The sequence below is a fragment of the Empidonax traillii genome, unplaced genomic scaffold (assembly GCF_003031625.1).
Source record: "Empidonax traillii isolate 1590-97213 ecotype Southwest subspecies unplaced genomic scaffold, ASM303162v1 scaffold81:size2596050, whole genome shotgun sequence".
NCBI lineage: Eukaryota > Metazoa > Chordata > Aves > Passeriformes > Tyrannidae > Empidonax > Empidonax traillii.
In genome coordinates this window covers 1,034,445-1,054,767 of record NW_020955274.1, presented here as the reverse complement: position 1 = coordinate 1,054,767, position 20,323 = coordinate 1,034,445, and the positions used below count along the sequence as shown (strand labels likewise).

General features: G+C 37.4%; 1 protein-coding gene across 2 annotated transcripts in view; it reads right to left on the bottom strand.

Moving 5' to 3' along the window:
• LOC114056090 (ubiquitin-conjugating enzyme E2 E2) overlaps positions 1-20,323 on the bottom strand; it is a 203,709-nt gene that overhangs the window by 37,238 nt on the left and 146,148 nt on the right. For both annotated transcript variants that reach the window (XM_027880956.1, XM_027880957.1), the window contains exon 4: positions 126-258. In XM_027880956.1, coding sequence (XP_027736757.1) covers positions 126-258 — 133 coding nt within the window. The remainder of the gene's footprint in view (positions 1-125; positions 259-20,323) is intronic.

Below are 20,323 nucleotides of genomic sequence, written 5' to 3'. Positions count from 1 at the left end.
AAGTTTAAATATTCATTATTGCTTTGAAAATTTTATCTTTCATCCTAAAATGATATACCAACATAGACATTAAAAATATCAGAAGGAGAGGACTCCTATCAGACTTTCAGTATCCTTCTACTAACCTTAGGTGGTTTAAAAGGATAGTCCGGTGAAAAGGTAATGTCAAGGAAGAAAACTCCACCTTCATATACAGATCCTGGAGGTCCCAGTATAGTTGACCTCCATTCATAAATGTTGTCTCCTTTGGGTCCAGCACTAAAATAGAAAACAAAAATATAACATACTAACTACATACAATCAAGAATATACTGCATCAGTTATACTCTACCGGTAATACCACTGGTTTTGCAATAACGCTAGAAGCTAAAATTGTGTATCACATTTATTAAGTTAGCACCTGATAAAATATGTAACTGATGTCCTAAGCTCTGCCAGAGAAGGGATATATTCAGCCAGGAAGAAGTATTAAAATCACATTATAAATTATTCAAATAAGCACAGAAATATTCCCAACTGTCTTATCTCAAATATTTTAGTGGGCAGATATACACTATTTACAGTGCAAGGATATAGCGACTTTGCTTGTCACTATCTTGCTTCACAAGCCATCCTATTTTCACCTTCCTCCTCATCCACCTACCTCATCAGTCAGTAGCAGTGTAATTACAGACATTATACAGCACAGACTGTACTAAAGACTGAGCAGGGCACAAACAACCTTGTAGCTGCACTTGTTAAGTCACTACCCTAAGGTCTCCAGTCAATAGCACAGAAGGCTGCTTTGCTCTGCAATTGTTACCCTATCTTAAAATAATATAAACAGGAAGTGGGTTAAACTCTCGGATTATGTTAATTCAAAGTCCTTGGTTAAAAACACAGCACTGAAATAATATTCAAAATGTACAAAACACAATCCTGCATGAAACAAGAAAAATGTCTCACCCACATGGTAAATTCCTGAAAAAAAAGAAAGAAAATACTAACTAATAAAAGTTCTTAGGCATGACTCTTCTAAAAGTCAACATAGCCTCCCTTTCATACAACACAGTGCTTGTCCATACAAATACATATTTCACTCAGAATGGTCTCTTAAGGAATAGGAAGACTTCTTTATGGTTCACAGCCTGCTGATACCAGTCACTGATACAGGGAGGAACTTTAATTAGGATCAATTGGGGTGGTGACTTCCAGGTACCTGATTAATATTGTTCAGAGGAAGGCAGTATAGGTAGATATATCAAATAAGTGATGTGGTATTGTCTTAAGGCATTTCTTGTGAAACAATTCTTGTTATGTTTGCAATAAAGATTTCCACAGCATACAGGGGTTTGTGAAATAACTCCGTGTGTAGAACAGATGAAAGCCCTTGGCTATGCTCCATGCCTCTCAATGTACCCAAGGCGTACAATTATTATACGACATCATGTCATGTTCACTGCTCAACTATTCATTTCGTTCACTGAAAGTTAATAAACCCCTCTTTCACCTGAAATTCCTTGGGCTCCCTTCATTAAAACTTCTGACTGCACAATTCCCTGCATACAACTGCATGACTTAGTACTGTGCAGTGTACTTCATTAGTCATGGTACCTACATCAATTCCCTATAATAGCTGTTAATGCTTCTTGGTTTTCTAAACTACATTGCTTTCTCAACAAAAATGGGTTACAGAGACTATAACATTATAGAACATTCATTTTCTATCAGCCATAATAAAAAAACTAGCAATTGTTTTAAAGATAAAATCTGGCTCTTTAAGTGTCACAATAGCAGAAGTGTTGCCATCCATATTTCACAGTGTCTATAATACATCAGGTTGCTAGCTGCCAAACAAATTTAATTTACCTAGTTCCCAGTTTGCATTAACCTTTGAATAATAAAGCACAGCTGAGACTGCTGTAAGAAACAAACCAGAGAATGAATAATTAAAAACACCTCCACTGTCTTTAGAAAGACCAATCCTGAGTCAACAGGGAAGGTTTAATTGTGACTGAACTAGGCATTAAGGGGCTAATTGAACTCTTTATAAGCCCAAACAAATGCGGTCCTACATCAGTGCTATGGTATACAAGGTTCAGAGAAAATGAAACTCCTAAGGAAGAAAAAAAAAGAACCAGGCAATTATTTCAAATAGAAGAGGCAAGAAGCAGGGGAGGTCTAAATCTTACACCAAAAAATGCCCATAATATGCGAAAGGAATCCCTTTCCATTTTCTATAGAAAAATGCTCTAACACTTGAAGAAGCAATGACTCAGTTGATGCCAGCAGGTTGAAATGGAAGTGGTATAACTGTCTATCCCAGAGAAATGGTTGGAAACAGCACATAACAAAAGCTGGTCCTGTCCTTTTTAGACCTTATTTAGCCAGGAGGGGATGGTTGGGCCCTTCTCAGGTTTGAGTAAGGCTCACTTTTTTGGATTAGAACTCTCTTTGATAGTGGCATTTTCATACTGTATATTATTTTTATTTGTTTTGCCTATTTATTTAATTGCATTAACATTTGAAATGAGCAGTCGTTAATTAGAATAGTTGGAAAATGCTCCATCTGCCAGTTGAACTGTTTCGGCACGTCCAGCTACAAGCCCCGCCTGATCACATTCTGAGGATGCTGATTAACATTAATTGAAGGTTTTCTTTGCAAATGAGAAATGAAGCTTTATTAAGTATTATTATTAATCTGAAGAATAGCTTAAATTGTACGGAGTGTGGGAAGACTGCTGTTATTGACACTGCCTGTTAAAGTGCTTGCTGGCAGCAAGGCTGTTCAGTTGATGTAAAATCCCGATCCGTGTGCACAGGCAACAGCTGGTATTAAGGGCAACAGCATGCACAAGCATAACATTTTTTTCACTTGTGCATTAATAATACAAAAAGTTTGACAGGTGTATTATCTTTGTTTTCCCTCTTTCCTAATTGTTAAGCCTTTTATTTACCCATGTTACTGGCAACCAGAACAACGACTCATCAGGCTTCACCAGAGAAAATTCCCATATGTGCAAGACCTCAGCCAGAGCCTTATTCTATAAGGTTTAAAATGCAAGAGGATTTAATTACCCTTCTCTCTTCATGGATATCTGCCCGACACACTGAAGCCCAAATGTTTTACATTCAGTATGATTTATATTCCAGCCCCACTAAAGTTACTGGCAACCAAAGCATAGATCTCAAAGAAAGCAAACCAAACAGCTCAGTGCCTGAAGTTCTGTCATCTTTGGACTGATGGATTCAGATGTGACCCACTCGGTAAAGGGCAGACTAAATCTGTCTTGAGCTCAACTGACCCAGGACCAGTACACATACACTGCCTGTGACAAACCTACGGCTACAGCAATAGGTTCTCTTCAGGGAGAAATAACGGTGGCTGAACTATAAGGATGGTTAGAGGACAGGTCTGCTGTTAGACCAGCAGCGCAGCCTCCCAGTGTGAGCCCTGATGCTGACACCCCAGAAGGATGGGGCAATCAAGGAACCAGCAAAAAAGTTGCAGTGTGACTCAGGAGCTGGTGATCCTCACCTTTCCACTGTTATCTCCCAAGTGGAATATGTAACGTAGGACCGACGTAGGACCAGGAGCTGAGCATAAAGCCCCTGGAGACCAGAAGTTATCAATGGCTTGTCACTGTTCCCCTATAGCTGATGACACACTTCACAGAACACTGAATTTTACCCACTGGGGGGGGGGCTTTGCTTACTGGAAGAGCTGGAGCGGGTGGATATGTAGCCAGTTTTCTTCCAGAATGACATCAAACATCAATATGGGTGTATGAAATTCAGGACAAAGGAGTCAGCACATGTAAACTTGATTTCACTCTCCTTTGCTTTTCCTATATTTTAGTTCTGACATTGCTTTCCACATATGTACTGGCAGGTGAAATGTATGGGCATCAGTTACATTTACTAGCAAAACACTTTAAAGGCTACTAGAAAGGAATAATTTTGCTTTAAAATATGCTTACTGCACTGAGTATCTTCTATTCCCTCAGTATGTTTTAGGCAGCTAGCCACTTGAAAAACTGCTAAAAACTGCTTGTCCAGTGCAATGCATTATAAACACCAAGATTTCCCTGCATTTAGAACATCCTAACATATGAAAACAACAGCATCTATGAGATGAAAACCTATCTAGAGAAGTTACCAAAGTACAGTTGATTTTTAGCTGTCATTTGTATGCAAATTTACTCAACTTGCAGAGAATAACTCGAGAAAGTGGAAACAGAGAAGGTCAAAAAAAAAGAGTATCTCCCTTGTTTATCATGTAGTCATATGGAAGAGGTTAGTAAAAATAATGTTATCATTTTCTAATCTAACTTATATTTCTTGATGAGGGGTCACATGCTTTCTCAGTGTCTATAACTGGACGTAACATAAACTCAGTGTGTGTTTCTGGTGAGGTGGAAAATGAGGACTAGTTCAGTGTCTTCCATTCTTGGTTTCTGAATCTTGCTGGTATTCTCTATTAAATTAGATAATCTTTAACACAAGGGAAAGACAAGCCTGTAGCACAAAAAAGTAGGAAAAGGAGTTGTAACTTAAATTGCCTTCTACATCTGACATGTGAACGTGAGTTAAAGTTAATTTTTATCCTCCTCCTTTATAACAAGGAAGAATAAACCAGAACCAGAATATTATACTATTATACTAATGTCCATGAACTCACTTTCCATGGCATTGTCTATAGCATTTCATTCCTATCATAGCATTATCTAATCTGAGTGGTCTCAGCACACAGAAACACTGGACTTCCCCTGCCCTATGAGCAGTCCATGGAGAATGCAATCCCTCTCGAGTGTCTTTGGTAAGATATGACAGCAGAAAGAAGAGGGATACAAGGCACTTCCTCTTCCTTTTCTTTTTTTTTACACAGAGCCTTGACTTTAATGTTTAAAAGATTTTCCTCTGAGGAGAAAGGCTCACTACAGAATGATCTCCATTTCTAAACATTACAACACAGTTTCTTGCAATCCCATTTCTTGCACATCTAACAGTTACGCAGGAGCAGATCCTGCCTTTAGCTGCCTTCTGTGAATGCTTCTGGGAAGCCACTTACCCAGAGGGCAAAGTGGATACAAAAGTATTGAAGATTGGCAAAATAATTTAGGAGCACAGCTGGCGAGGGAAGAAGATGGATGTGACAAACCAGAAGACTGCAGATTCAGCTTTCAATGAGATACATCTCTTCAGAAGTTCATATGAAACCTCATTAAAATAAACCCAGTAAACCTTCTGCTCTCTGCTTTGAACACTGTGCCAATACTGAAACTGGTTCTAAGCAAAAGTACTGCTTTGCCTGCACCACAACTCCAGGTTGATCCTCTGCTTGGGGACAGCCATGAGGCCAGCAGTGGGGTAGTGCTGGGAAAGTGGTTGTTGCATAATCTCAATCTGTGAAGAGGTAAACCAGAAGCAGTTATGCTGATGCTAACATCACCAGGTGACTCAGATCCACCTGCACACCCAGCCCAGCCCTGTTCAACAAAAGGCAAAACCAGTGCTATTGAGAAGCAGTGGCATCACAGCCCTGTGAGCCACTGCTGTGAGTCTTTGGCTTTGGAATGGATATGGACAGTGACAGCAGCACAGGCAATCTGCTGAATTTCTTCTGCTCTAGTCCCAGTATTCTCTTCTCTCCCTTCTGAAAGCCCACCCAATCTACCACCTCTTAGTCTTTATTACTCCCTTGTTACTGACAATTATCCTTGTAGAATACGTATTTTCCATTTTCTGCTTTAGGATGGTTTCTCTCCCACCCCATTTCTGTATGGTGACAATTCATTGCTCCATTATGGTGGATCCTTCCTCACTTCAGGTACATGCAGATCCCAACTCCTCCTACAATCCCCCTTCTTTTTCTCTCATTAACAGCCATCAGCACATCCTGCTATTTTTCATCTTTCTCCAGAAATGAGGATGGAGTAAAAAATGGTACAAGGGCATTTCATTATAGTACAGTAATTTTGTTTCCTTCCTTCCCTGTTGCCCCTCTTCTGAGATGTACAAAATGAAGAGCAGGCAGCAACAGTGGCATAGGGAAGGGAAAAGGAGTCACAGCTGCCTACCCAGATGCTACAGTGATATCAGGAGGTACTTTTGTAATTGTATGTAATAAACAGTTGCCACAGCAGCCAAAAGAATACAATTCTACAAAACAAAAACAAAGAGATAGCAGCAAGCACTGAGACTGCCTGTGGCAATGGGCACTGCTGTATAGGTTAATAACACCTCTGCTATGAATAAAATTAGCAGGCTGGTCTCCAAGCAGTAAAATCAAAGTACAATTAAAGAAACAAACCCTTTCATAAGTGCTTACTTTGGTTATAACATTGATGACTTAAACTCTCCTCCGGAAATAAACCCTCCCTAAATTTGTACTTTTGGAAGGCATAATCTTATCTTAATTTCATTTTTTTTCCTAAAAATCTGCTGAAACCCTCCTAAAATCTTCCTTTTTTATTTTTGTAAAAAGGTATTTTCATCTCAGTTCCTTCATCTACATGGTGCAAAGTAGTGCCATTTTTAAAATACTGGAAGGTGCTTATGGTTCTTACTAGTTACAATCTAACAAACAACGAAATTTTTCAGCATTAAATTTGAGGCCCAGGAGATCTGAATCACTCTAAGTAAATTAACAATATATATTTACATTTTAAAAGAGTTGTTCATTTTACTTTAACTAGACTCAAAATATAATGAAAAAGCCTGTCTTTCTATGACCTAACACTCGCATTTGGGTCTATGCTAGATCCAGTATTTTTGGTCACCCTATAGCATAAATGGGAATTTATGTCTTACATATGTTGGAATATCAACATAATTAGACGAGGTAAGCATGATTTTTGAGTAGATACCTTTCCTCTGACTTAATTATTCATAACGGAAACTGAGGTTGAAGTGACTGGGCCACTTGTTACTCAGAAAGGCTTTGGCAGAGAGAGACACATCAGACAAATCCTTTACATCATTTAGTTTCCATTACAGTGAGAGAATTCAACTGAAAAAATAGGATCAGACTTTCTTCCAGTTCCTCCCATTTTCTGACTGAGACCACCTCTCCACAGGAAACTTCTTTTTAAAAAAGTACTTTTAGGCAAGCAGTTAGGGAAGGAGGATATTAAGACAGTTTTCTAACTCATGCTACAATTCCTTCAGAGTGGTTATATCCTGCTCTTATTAAGTGCTTTTTATTGAAGCCAGTTACCATGTTGATCTACACTTTGGAACCAATATGTTTGTGGTACACATGACTGGAAGAATATCTAGGAAAACTGATCCCAAGGAGCAGTAACGTATTATGGGGTAATGCTAGATACTGCTTCCTATCCTTATTGAGAGCACTAGAATTCAGTATGGTATGGCACTTTTTAATTGTGAACTTTCTCTAGTTTTGGTAAGATATTTCTAGAGGTCCATTCATCATCCAAAGCAATATGCTGTTTAACTTTAGGGCTTCCTGCCTCTTTCTTTCTTGCAACAAACCCTCAGCACACCAGGTCAGTGTGCCGCAAGTCTGTAGGAGGCAAATCCTTTTTTCCTGTGATAAACTTTCTCCTGTCACTGCAACCACAAAAAATTATTGGCTGAAGCTGCTGAAGCCATGTTGTGTTTAAAATTAATAAGTTTGGGCCACAGCATTAATAACAAATAGATTAAGACTAAAGTGACTATCACTTATTTGATTGTGTTATTCACTTCTAAATAATACTGCTAAAAATTATTAAAAGTATCCTAGTGCTTTAGCAGACTGGTATTATTCAAGAGTAATTTGAGGCTTTTATCCTCCAAAGTCCTGTCTTCAGAGCATTCCTGAGATAGAAACCATCATGAAGAGAACTGCTTAATGCACAAAATAGTTATTTATATTATAGTATCTACAGCAATTTATTCACTGCAAACACCATTACACAGTGTATGATCACAGCATGCTGAGCATTCACAATGAGATTTTAAAAATGGCAATTTTGTTAAGTATTCTCCACTTTGTTCAGCTGAACAAAATAACATAAAACCCTTCACAGAAGACTTGCCTTGTTCAGAGTAGGAAACAATCGTTTGCCTCCTATTACACATCCTATCTACAGGCTCCATTCCCTTTTGCTACATCTTTTGTTTCTTTTTCTTTTAGAGTAATACCAGGAACTGAAGTTCCAGCTCTTTTAAAACACCAGAAATGGACTGTATAGTTTAAAAAAGATAAAATACTTTTCAGCCTGATTAGCCTCTATGGGAAATTATATCAAGCATGATTTGTAGCAAAAGAGAAAAACACAAGTAACGAGGAATGAAAAACACTACAGAAAAATTAATAGGCTCCGTCCTGGGACCTTCTAACATGACCTCCAACCTTTCAACTTGCCAAGTGATATTATTTCCATGTTACTCCTAATTTGCTTTTCCTTGAGTTTTTTCTTTCCCAGGATTGTAATTTATTTTTCAAAATGTAACTACTTTTAATTTCACAACACTTACCCACAACAGCTATAATTTACCATTATCTCTTCTCTAAGTTAAACGCAATACATGACATGGAACAGTGGGGTGGCACCACCAGGCACTGTATTTTTAAATTTTAAATCTAATTTAAAAGGATAAGGTGACTAAGTGCAGACAGATAACACAAAAACCCCAGAGCAGCTGGAAGATTTAAGAGGTGTAGTAGGGAAGAAAGCATTCTTTAAAACAGCACTGACTTTTTAGTTTCTGTGGAAACCTTAGAGGCAATGCAGGAGAGAGACCTAGACAGGACTAAAGCAGACCAGCTCAAACATAATAGAAAGACATGAATGGGTGGAATATACTGAAGGCTTTGGATTTCAAATGCATTTGATATGTTGATTTGATCACTTATAAAAAAATGATGGCAAATTTTTGCTCTTTATCAGAAATGATGAAAAATGACCAAAAAGTCACATGCAATGTATTAGTGATGAATGGATCAACTGAACTTCAACTAATGTGCCTTTCATTTTGAGATGATGGACTGCTGATTTCATGTAAGAAATTTTTTAAAGTCTTATCCAAAAAAGATCTCTACAGTATCTCACTTTCAAAAATATTAGTGTAAAGATATTCTGCAGTGGTCAGTCATTTCAGTAATTGAGAAGGATTTATACAGGATTATTTCTAATATACATATACCCACATTTTCTGATTATTATGAATGCAACAAACAAGGCAGTAGTTCCTCAGAAAGCTGGTTTCCTCTATAATCACTAGCCATTGAATCTTTCCTGTACTTGGAAATAATTTATTCAGTGGCCTCTAAAGAAGTTTAAGTTATTCAAGACTGTAATCTTTAACAGTCCTGTCTATAGGCAGTTGTCTAAATAAGAGCCCAGAAATTTTGAAACCTTATGTGACAAAATAATTTTGTAGCTTTTCTTCTGAAGGTTTTCTGAGGTTTCCTTTTGTGACATTTTAGAGACTAGTTTTTACACGTAAGCTGCTTCTAAAACTGTCCCAAAATGTTAATAAGAAAAAAGCAATGAGAAGAAAATTTAAAAGAAGTTAGTATTTACAGTTTATCTCAAACATACAATACAGCTGTGTAACCAGTAAGTCTGCTCCTGTCCATCCTGTAAACATAAGAACAGGCTTAAATACAGACTCCCCTCATTTCAGTGGGAGATGCACACATGCTTACACGTGAAATGCTTGCTTACACAAGGAAACAACTCTGTATTATGGCACAGAGTAACTAACATGATGTTAAACACATTATAAAACAAGTCATTTCCTCCTGAGTAAACAAGCCTATAAAGCTAACAGGCACAGAAAAAGGAAATTTGATTCTGAAATCCATATACTTCAAAAGCAGACTCCTTTTATTTAGTCAATTTAGTTAAGAGGCTGTCTTATTTCTCCAGATCTCTGGTAAGCAGAAGAAAACACACTTGGAAATTGCTGGCAAATGGACACATTTTCACAACCTTTTTTCTTCATTTGAAATGAAGCACAGACACCAGCCACAGGTCCAAAGTGAAAGAAAGCATAAAATGTCTCGACTCTTGGTTGACGCTGATTGCCCCACTGCAGCCCACGCTCTGGCTTGTCAGAGGAAGCCACCAGTTACAGGCAATTTTCTCTGCAGTGTCTGAGGATTGAACACTTTACACCACTTTACTGACTAATCAAAATGAATGGGGACATGGCAGACTGTTGTGGATGTTTACGTGAGACTGGGACCCGGTAATGTGGCTTCTTTCTCATTCAGCAGAATATTATTGTTAAGACATTTTAATGTCTTTAATGGGATTTATCTGGATACATGACAGGGTAAACAGAAAATAAAATATAAAGGAATTTCTTGTTTTTCTATCAGCATAATTTTCTCCAAGAACTTTTTGGGAGAGTCTCTGGGGCTTCCTTATGTAGGAATGAGCTTTCTGTTCTGAGGTGATTGAAATCCTCTCAAAATCAAACCTGGAATTAACAAATGAACTTGCTACAACATGTCCAGAAAATGGTCATGCCACAGACTTCACTCTAGGAACAGGATTGTTCCAATTTGTTTTTCACCTTATTTGGGACAACTGAGGCTACACTGTTCTCAGTACACACACCCATGCACCTTCACCGTGCTCCCTGGATCAGAACTTCTGATTAGAAAACCATTCCCTATAAATGGCTTCATTTCATCCCTTCCTGTATTCAGAAGCATTAGGACTGAAAGATGAAAAGTGGTCCTGGGAAGGTTGATGTCAAAACTGGTCTAAGAAAAGGATGCTTGTTTGCCATATAAAAGCCATAATGAAAGGGGATGGCTGGAAGGAGAAGTCCTCTGTCTTTGTTCTCAGGATGGGAAGGCAAACATCCCATGTGCAGCTACCTGCTGGTGAAAGCAGTCTTCACCTTAGAGCTGGAGCTGAGGAACTCGGGTCTCCATAAAATTCCTCTTAAAGTTTCAGGTGACACTTCCACTGCTGTAGACATCACACGTGAGCTACTCTAGAAATGATGCCTTGTCTAATGAAGAATCAACATTTCTAATTAGTAAGAGAGAATCAGTATTCTAACCTGTAAGTCGTAATCAGTGACTCTGTCACAGAAGAATTAAACTTCACATATATAAGACCTTGGTTTCTTTTACAACCACTGCATGTTCCCTACATCAAGATAAAATACCAACAACAGTTGAAATTACCATTATAATTTCCTTGGCAACAACATCTTGGAATCCTTAGTCACACAGATGTTTTTTGCATGATAAAAATTACATTTGTGTTAATTTCTTTCCCATTTTCAGTCCCATCTCATCTCCTGGGTTCATCTGTCGGTGATACCTTCTCTCACCATTGTTTATTTAATCATAATATTACTGGTAGTCTGCACTAAGTGACAAACAGCTGGTCTTTGAGACAGAGCTACCACTATGAGGAGAACCCTAGAACACTACACTAGTAATGCTGAAATTCACAATGCAAAATTAACATGTAGCTTAACCTGTGAACTTATATCACTTATCTTTATCATGTGCTACTGCTTATCTTCATTATCCTAATCATGTTTGCTTAAATCTTCTTTATTCAGAGCAAACAGCTGGAGCAAATGGCTATCAGCTACAGAGGTGTTCATCTTGTAGTCTCTGTTTCAGCCCACGCCTAGATAGCTTCTGTCCAAACTGTTTGTACTCAGAGAGTCTTTGGTGGTCTGCATCTAGTAAATAGGTTTTTTTACAAATCCATCTCTTAGCAGATAAATGTCCCAAGTCGTAAGAATATCACTGATGATTACAGCCTTGCTGGCAATGGATGAAGGAGGAAATACTCTTTGGCTGCATGTGCTAGGTCTTGTTTGAGGCCCTGAGAATGCCATGGGAACAGGTGCCAGACAGCTGCCTGCCTTTACTGGTTATTACCACGTTAATTAGAGTTGTATCCATACTAATTGCTGTAACTATCAGTTGGATACTCTTCACAAACACCACACTTGGTGTAACAGTTTTAACAGGAAAATGTCCTGCTCTTTTTTTTCCTCAGGAAAAGGGAAGGTGTGCTAGAGACATTTCAAGACATATTACTGTTTAAATAACTTGGATACGATCAAAGTCAGCAATGGCACTGTACCTGTGACAATTTAGTAGAAACTTAGCTGCCTGAGAAAGACTTAGAACTTACCACTTTAAGTATTAAGAGGAAGAAGCGTTCCTCTGTCAGATCATATCGAATCACAACAGTGTGCATAAGTATTTTTGTCACAGTTTCTGCACTTTTACTGTTTTTGATGCCTTCAAAATAATCTTTTTTAAAATAATGTACTTGCCAATTGTATATTCTGGAAGGGAGAGCAGCTGTTTCCTCACAACTGTACGCATAGCCTTTTGAAGAAAATTTTGTTTATTAATAGTAATCTGTTTTTCATAGCTTTGCAATTTCTTAGATAATAGGGTAAAACACAATCTTCCTTTCATGTTCTCTGCATACTGAAGAGACAGATGGAATTGCAAGAAACTACTTATGCTGAGGGCAAAACCTAGTACTGCTTAATGTGACTTAATGACTAAAAAATGCGTATCATTTAGAGATGACATCTACTACAGCCAAGATAATATTATGGTCAATGAGTACTCCTCCCTGCTGGTTAGTAAAAGGATTTGGAATTAAATCTGTTTTTATTTTACTTGTCCAAGTAGACACACCGAAAGCAACTGAGCTACCCACATGAATAATGCAAATGGGATTTAGTCTTTATTCCCAATCTTTTTCTAAACAGAAGCTCACATATAACAATATATATATTAAATTGAAACACAGAACTGGGAGTAAGGGAAAAAAACCTCAGGACTGAAGAAAGGCTATTTTACAGCTACATAGACATGTAAACACCTCCAGGAACTTTGCTTATTAAGGTCAGCTACTTTCAGCTATCACTCCACTGCCTGCGACAATCTTTGAATGAAAGCATTTCTTTCTCCCCCAGGCAACACGATCAAGTTAGTGCAGTTCCTTCGAAATACAAAAATGCTGTATTTAAAGCTAAATGTATAGCAAATGGAGGACTGGAGCTGTGCTCTGGAGAGCACTCTCCCCCCCCACACACACCTGAAGGCACTCAGGTACACAAACATCCCTATGAAATGTGGTAAATGTGACAGGGAAAATGTCAGAATACAGAAAATTCCTGTAGATTTTAACTCATATCAAGACACACTCCTGTGTAACAGATACCACAGGGTTCACAACTGATCTTGAATAACCACAAACACGACGTACACAACAAAGTAGTTGACTCAGCAGTGTTTAATACAGAAGCATCCTTTTCCTTATGGAATGCATTATTTCGCTTTTCCTAATGATACTGAATTGATTTAGATGCTTCTTTACCAAACTAGGTGTATTCAACCCCAACTCAAGAGAAGCTGTGGGTGACACACAACTTTCCTGGGAAACAAAGTCTCAGTCCTGTGCACCTAAGACTTGATCTGGGGTTCAGTGATGCCAGGGACAAAACTCTCACTGACTTCAGTACAGTGAAATGTACAAAAGAGAGCATTTACCAGCCACTTACAAGCACATGAAATGTGCATGCTGTTGTGCCTGCAATTTTAAAATCACCTATTTTTAATGAATCTTGTTAAAAAAAGTCTTGTGTGTGTAATTGTACATTCAAATTTACGTTGACCTCCTTGAAAATGTTTTCAGTTTATTATGTTAGGAAAAATATTCTAAAACTGTAACCTCAGATGATCAAAAAACCTCACCCCAAACCTTCAAAATCCAAAAGCAGTGTATGCTGATGTGGTTCCTGAAACCACCAAGTTTTGATCAAGGTTTTTCTGTTACACCAATATTTCAGAATCACACAAAAATATGAACCAAACTTGTTGGTTGACTTCCCCACCTATCACTTCTTAGTGAATCTGAGTTTGTACAGAACAATTTAAATAAAATTTCTCTAACATTTGGAATTGAAATGTCTGTTCCTGTGTGAAATAAGAGAACACAGTCATTTGGGAAGTCTATTAACTTGCTTGACAAAACTAGATGTATTACAGTTTTGACATATGTTCCTTCATAAGCTGGTATTTCCTATTTAAAGAATATTTCTATTTTAATTTGCAGTTTTACACTTATTCTCAAGTAATGTTATCACTAATAGGGATTATTGTTGGGTTCAGGACTCAAATGTAAAAAAAAGAAGTTAAAACACTTTTCATTAATACTTTCTCTGTAGAAGTAAAAAGTCAAACTGAGTAGCATTAGACAGGAGAAAATGAATTAGTAAACTGAAGGAAAGATAATCAGTCTGGTTTCAAAGTTAACGTTCTTTACTGTATTGAGTGTTTTCTTCTTCCATTTTAACTTCTAAGGGTATGCCAATCCCAAGCTCCAGCTTGCTGCACCATCACAGTAGAAATTACAAGAATAGAAAAAAATGTTTAAAAAAACCACACCGCCTTTCAGAAACCTTCCCCTGGCCCTCAGTCTCTTCCTCTGAAAAAATCCGGAGCAAAGAAACATCCTTTTTGTTGAAAAGCACAAAACTGAGGTTCTGGCAAACTGACAGGTAAAGTAAATTTATCTTCTTCAAAATCACGATTGTGTGAGTAAGAGGTGTTCGTGAACGTGAGCAGCCAGCTGCCTCCCTGGATGTGACTGTAAATACTGTGTTTAAATACAGAATCATAATATTTACACATAGAAATTACACACAGCATGTCCTTCAAAATCTCTCTGCCATTGTCTAGAGGTTTTTGTGGTAAACAAACCAGCATAAACAGTGGGTAGTAAGAGTGGTTTAAAAATAATTCTTTTATAATAAAGCAGTATTAGCAACAGCTCCTACTCTTGTGTTGAGACAGCTGTCTTATTTAATTCCTTACTGTACCTTCTTAAAACCATAAATACGTTTTACTTCATAAATTGAGAGAAACCTGCAAATATCAACTTTTTCTCACTTTGCAAGCTTTGGAGAATTTACCTAAAACATCCATTCATCCTATTGTATGAACAATTTTATGTCTGATCTTTCATTCATTTAAAAAAAAAAATGTCAGGAGAGATTTTATGTAAATTAGATGGCAGTGCCACAAATACAATTTAAATTTATGTTTATCAACTTAGGGAAATTAGGATTCCCCAACAATGGTACTTAGAAGTTGTATATTGACATATCTCCAAAAAATCAGATACTTTTTTTCATCCCTTTTCATCTCTGTTTCCCTGTAATAGCCTCAAGTATTTTTCATTTGTCAGCTATGAAATATTATAGTTATTCATTACATATGACATCGGCATACTTGTTATTGCTACCTAGTGTATATTTCAATACCAAAATACATTTCTCAGTTTAATACACTACTAATGAATCAAATAAAATTCAAGTGGTTTGGGGTTCCAACTGACATTTTAACTTATTACCCCAGTAATCACATCATGAGCAGAAGCGGCTTAATACCTTTTACTCCTTAATACCTTTTACTCCATGTTCAGGCAGTTGCAGTGAAACTCACCATAATACTCTTGCTCTGTGGTTTATCATTTCTCCCAAATCCCAGAAAATGTGTTTACATGCCCACTGGTATTATTTTTTTCCAGGGGAGGTCCTGTTATGCTAGCCACCACAGATGCCCAAAAATCAACATCCAAAAAAATGCATCTTGAAATACACACCCAAAATTATTTTTTTTAGTTTTTTAAACAAAATGCTTTGCCCCATTAAAATACTTCACACCAGTCCTCCTCATCAGAGACTGACTCAGAACCAGAAACTCCTGACCGAGGAGTGGGGGCGGGCAGCCATTCCCTTGCCAAATAGATTTTCAAAGCCTTTGACAACCCACACTTAAGACATTCTTCATTCATTCCATAACACTGGTGATACAGACATACGGAAGCAAAAAGAGAAAGGTTCGGAGCAGTGCCTTGTCCTGTGCTGTGGACTTCCCACACAAGGAAGAAAACCTGGACTTGAGGTGTGACGGAACAGTTTTAGGAAGTTATTTCTCTACAGTCACATGTAGCACAGCTGGCAGTCACTGCTCTACAATATTTAAAACTTAATAACATGTTGCTGCAAATATTTTTACCAGATGACACCAATAAAAATATCCACAGGAGTATAAAGAGGAGTCATTAATTATCTTCAGGTCTTACCAAATGTTAGGACTTAGTACTAAAAATACATATGGAGGTGAACAACAATGTTTTGTGCACACAAAAGCTACTTGAGGACACAAGCTGCTCAGGACCCAGGCTTCCAAGCAGCAACGTGATGTTTTTGACAGCAAAGTGAAAAGTTACATTCTAGGAATTGGAATAACTACCTTTTATAGCATTATCTTTCAGCCAGTACACTACCAGCCATCACTAATAAGGAAGGCCTATTTACTTCTCAATTATCCAAGGATGGAATACTTCAGAATGAGCCCTAAGAGTTTCACTTGGGATTTTCAGGGGGTATTGCTGCTTTTTGTGGTTGAGCATGAGATAAGTACTCACAGCAGGCTCAGAATACAAGACTTGTCAACTTAGAGAAACATTATTATCAGATTTTCATCTGTTCAGCAGAAGTTCAAAACCAGGATGTCTAGTGTTGAACATCTGCATCTGCTGCATCACATGACAGTGGGAAACAGGTTTTAGAGCTTGAGGGGAAGAGACCCAACCTCCACACCATAACACCTTTGAGTGGTAGTGGCTGTCTGTCAGAATTAACTCTTTTTAACTACAGAAGTAGGCTCAGCCTCATTGCAATATATCCTGCAGGGAGAGGAAAATGAGAAAACCGATAGTGGCACCTCTAATGAGTAGAACACTTCAGTTCATATTCAGATTCACTGTTCCTAAGGAATCTATTTACTCTAAGATGGGCAAGTAAAATCTTCGTCAATGGGTAGCATAAGCACTATTTATAGTGGAACCATTTGTAATACATTTTAATTGGCAATTTTCCCTTGATGAATAATATAATATATAACATCTTTCATATGAAGATTCTGCTGCTCTGTGATTTTCTGTCCCTGTATTAAAAGATAGAAAACTGATGCTCTTAAAAAGAGAGCTTAGAATAATGCATCCATTATCATAGGGATCACACATATCTTCCGTAACCACATGAATGTAACCAGAGCAAGAAAGAAACATAAAACAACCAAATACTTAAAATCACCACATTTGCATCAGAACAGACGGCAACATAAAACATGAATTAAGAGTAACTTCACACAAATTGGGGAAAGTCTTCTTTTGAATAGCAGAAGACACCTGACAAAGAACTCTGTTTTCACTTTTTCACAGTTTAAAGTAACCATGAAGTCACTGCTGAAGAAAGTTTAAATTCTTTATATTTTAATAAGGCCTTTATAGGCCCTGTTCTCCTTCCTTAAATTGGGCAGTACCTATCCCTCAAGGGTCTGTACTGGGACCAATACCATTTGGTATCTTCACTGATGACAGACAGTGCAATTGAGGGCATCCTCAGCAAATCTGTGGATGACACCAAGCTGAATGGTGCATTTGATATGCTTGAGGGAAGGGATGCCATCCAGAAGGACCTTGACAGGCACCTTGACATGCAACAGTTTTAAACTGAAAGAGGGCAGTTGTGGATTGGAAATAATGAGCAATGCTTTTTAAGAGGGCACTGAGACAACAGCATAAGTTGTCCAGAGAAGCTGTGGATGCTCCACCTCCGAAGTGTTCAAGGTCAGGTTGGATGGGGCTTCTGAGGAACCTCATCTGATGAAAGATGTCTCTGCCCATGCCCCTAGCTGGACTAGATGATCTTTAAAAGTCCCTTCCAACCCAAACCATTCAGTGATTCTATCATATTGTTTTATATTAAAAAATACACCAGACAATCATGTTGCATTATGAAGATATACACACTTCCATGATTTAACTTTCACTAGAATAAACACTTACTTTTCTTTATGTTCCCCAGTGTGTTCTTATCAGAAAACATACTCTTTCACGAGTTTGTCAGTACCAAGTAGAGCTGCTTGTAGCAGAACAAAAAACACCTCACTTCTAATACATGTATATGTAAAAAATCTCTCATAAATTAATGGGCCAAACATTGTCATGATACAATTAAGAGTTGTACTAGCTCACTTAAGGATTAAATTTAGCTCAGGAAGATCATTAGGAAAACAAAATGCTAGAGAAATATTTTTTTAAATCGTGGAAGTGGATTGTGGAAGATCATAATGAAGTAAAAATGTAAATAGCTGAATCAAGATAATTACACAAAACTCAGTCCCAAGATCAGCATTGTCAGAACATGATCTGATGTAAAGAAACACAAAATAAAAAAATAAAAAAAAAAAAAAAAAAAAAAAAAAAAAAAAAAAAAAAAAAAAAAAAAAAAAAAAAAAAAAAAAAAAAAAAAAAAAGGAAAAAAAAGAAAAAAATTCTCCCAGGTTCAATGCAAAAGAGTTTTTCCCCTCAGAGAAAACTGCATAAAAAGCTTCCTCTCTTCAGCGAAGGCAACAGAATGGAAGGGAATGAGAAGAGGCAGGTAAAAGCTCTACATTTCCAAACATTATTCACGGTTAAAAAAATGAAAATGTTCCATTACAAGATGAGGAAAAAGACAAAGCTGATCAAAGTCAGTCAACTCGCTTATTTATATCTCAGCAAATACCTTGGTTCTGCATTTTGTAAACCTGTAGAAGGCAAAAGGTTTTTCTGACCTCATAAATTGGCAAGAAATGGCTTGTGTAGGGATCTATTCAGCTCAGCAGATACTTGGCACCATTTATCCTGGCTCTCACACAACCAAATACACCCACCATGAGGGTGATCACTATGGAGGTTCTCAAAGTCAAAGGAAAAACCTCATTCAAGCCACCGGTGTGTCAAGGTGGTGTCATGCTTACTCTGGTCCAACTGCCTGACATAGACATGTAAGATGGTGACAACTGAACTTCACTGTGGTCACAGTTTTGGAAACAGCAGAGCCGGAGTATAGCGAGGTAGAACTTCTAAAAAATTGTCAGCAATGTCATATTGAAATTTATGAGGAGATGATGACACCTTGTTTAAGGCCTGGAGGTTTCATTCAGCTTGCCAGTCATTTGGTGTCCTGATATCACCACCAAAAAGTTGCAATATAGTGCTGTATTGGCATGGAAGCATCTAAAGAGAAAAACATATCTAAGCACACAGGATGGACTGAACTTGATCTGGTAATATATATTCACATTCACCCTCATCAGGAGTGACTTAGTATATGAATAGGAAATAAGGAGTTTATTCATCAGGCTAAATGAGATTTTAGAGTATCGTATTCATTCACTCTTAGTTAAGTGTTCATGCTGGCAAGGTCTAAGTGTGAATTATATACTTGGAATAGATTGCAGACAGAATTTACTATTTTTAAAGTGATGTTAACTTCCTTAGAAATATGTATCTTGAAGAAAACTCTTCTAAAATTTTCATTATAAGGTTTAAAACTCTGGTGTCTCTGTCCCATATTGGGAATGGGCATTTTAGAAATACAACCATACTGTCTCCTGTTTTATGTAAGACCATCATACACATCATTGATACTGAGGCCAAAAAGTCAGACCTGTAGCTAGGGATGGAGAGCTTTTCCCACTTATTGTTTCTAAAATCAGTACAACTATTTTGTACCTTCTACATGCATTACCTCTTCAGAACATACGTAACCTCAGACTCCTTTTCAGATAAGATGGTTTTCTGCATCGTGATGTTTTTCTTTAAATAAACATCAGCATGGCCAACTGGCTCCACTCCATTACTGCAACCTCTGGAGTGAGCAGGATTGGCCACTGAGCACATGCTATGACAGCTACCAAAAATAAAAGGCTGTAAGAGAAGATGCACCTGTTTTTTATTTAAGACTTCAAATTACTTCTTCAATGGTTTCTGCTCGCTGACAAGTAAATGCATGACCTAGGAATCAGCAGCTAGAATTACCTATTTGCTGAAAGTGTGTATTTGCTGACTTAATGTGTTTGTCATTTATCACATACACAGAGGAGTTGACAAATACAATCTTCTTGTCCTTAATAATTTTGTGGAGCAAGAAATAACTCAGTTCATTCTTCTTCCTTACTTTTACTGTTCCTAACTATAGTAGCATGCCAAAAAACAGCTCACAGCCATTTCCCTTCTCTAACATACAAAGTCAAAGTAAATTTCCAGCTGGCAAATGAAATGCAATGTTGATTAGGAATGCAATATATTTGAAACATTTGACCTTTAAAGCTCAAAAATCTTGCATCTGAAATACAGTAAGTTTGTCACATATCCACAAAGCCGTATCAAATCAGGAAACACAGTTGTTAAAGCTGATTAGGGATGACTTTGCAGTTTCATGATTTTTGTATATATATGTGTGACAGTCCTAACTTTACGAA